Below are 1,565 nucleotides of genomic sequence, written 5' to 3'. Positions count from 1 at the left end.
GACACTTGTTTTCCAGCTTATGATCTATTAGTCTATACTGCCCCATGCTACAGAAATACGCCACTGAGACTGGAAAATGACTTACCTGTCCCTACAAGTGCCGCTGTCTTTGTTGAGGAGCAACGCAAATTTGTCAAGCTAACTAGCCCGAACCATGTTCTAAATGAACATGTTCCTACACGTCCCGAGTGTCATGACGAACACGACAGTCTAATGGAATTCTTCTCTAGCGCAGGATACAACACAGCAACCAACATGTTGGATGCATGCAATGTCGGCGACCGGACCTCCAGGTTCCGGTGGTTCTGCCTGGCCAGTAAGAAAACAATTACGTCTTTTGATGTATGTAGGGTGAGTAAGATGAGTGTTCATCCAAAACCCATGGAAGACATTTTGGAGGAAGAAAATGCTGAGATGTCATATAAGAAGGATACAGCCAAGCAATTTGTGCCCGGCACCGTATCGAACCTTTTCCAGCGTTTCAAATCAGGCCAATATAAGTGCAAATCTGTGCTTCCACATGAGAATGCCTTTGTCTGTGTCCTACTGTCTTGGATACATGGTAAATCCACAAAAGGTTGCATCCCTGAATTTGGCATTGCTGACAACGGCGACATCAATTTGACGAATAGCTCGTCCAACGGCTCTGCTGTAGCGTATATCTACTCATTATTACTGCGCCAATTCCCCGGGGCCTCTGTGTCGCTTCGCTGCAGCTTCCAGCTGCTGTATCAGCGCGACCCTCCCCAATGCGATGTGTATTTTGGCGCCCGTACTGGCGATCAGGGAATATACTTCGCCTGTAGCCTCTCCCACTCTTCGTCTTCTGTCTCTCGCCAGCAGGTAGTCGACGCAATGAATGCAAGGCCGCGGAGCGCGCGCCTTGCACCCGGGGGAGAAATCCTATTTGAGGATGCTATGAACTACCTGCGTTCACACGTCAGGGCAACTCTTTGTCATAGCCATAGCCGTTTTCACACTGGCGATCCGTACTTAAACAAGAAGAAGGGTACTACAGGTTATCTCACATCTGGTCCGGCACCCACCATCACCAGTGACATGAATGTAATCATTGATGTCACTCACAGGCATGAAAGCCCTAACGCGCCTGTCCATAGATATTTCACCACAGTGGAGGCTGCCAGGGCATCATCGTTTACTCCCGATTGTCTACAACGCCTACAGTCGATGGATGAAGAAACTGCCAGGAAAATGATTTCAAATGCAATTCCTAGGTTTATGCTCACAGCAGTGTACCTCACTGTATGTACACACATACTCGGAGGTGATATGTCAACACACAGCCTGTCCGCTTTCCTACATATACATGCTCGACCACTGATGTGTTTGGGTGCTCATACTGAACTATCTTCTTCTGACGTAAGGGATAACATCTCAGACAGCAGGAAACACCGCAAGAAGAAGCATGCACCCAAAGCGCCTACTTCAGGATGGCGCCCATGTCCATCCCCAACGTCTAAGGAATATGCCGATTCCAAGTTCGCAGTGGACCTTTACCACAAGACAACACACAGATCCTGGCAACAGATAGAAAGCGACATTGA

The 1,565-nt window shown here is 48.3% G+C and overlaps 1 protein-coding gene across 1 annotated transcript; it reads left to right on the top strand.

The window, feature by feature from the left end:
* Positions 1 to 53: 53 nt before the first annotated feature.
* Positions 54 to 1,094, top strand: AURANDRAFT_68447 (hypothetical protein; the record flags this gene model as incomplete). The annotated part of the gene is made up of 2 exons (XM_009044132.1): positions 54 to 1,065; positions 1,089 to 1,094. Coding segments are annotated over 2 exons (1,018 nt in total), but the record flags the coding sequence as incomplete, so codon positions are not given.
* Between the last annotated feature and the right edge of the window lie 471 nt (positions 1,095 to 1,565).

This window comes from Aureococcus anophagefferens, assembly GCF_000186865.1.
Source record: "Aureococcus anophagefferens unplaced genomic scaffold AURANscaffold_148, whole genome shotgun sequence".
NCBI classification, from domain to species: Eukaryota; class Pelagophyceae; order Pelagomonadales; family Pelagomonadaceae; genus Aureococcus; species Aureococcus anophagefferens.
Note: the sequence above shows the minus strand (reverse complement) of the source record. Positions and strands in the feature narration are given on the sequence as shown.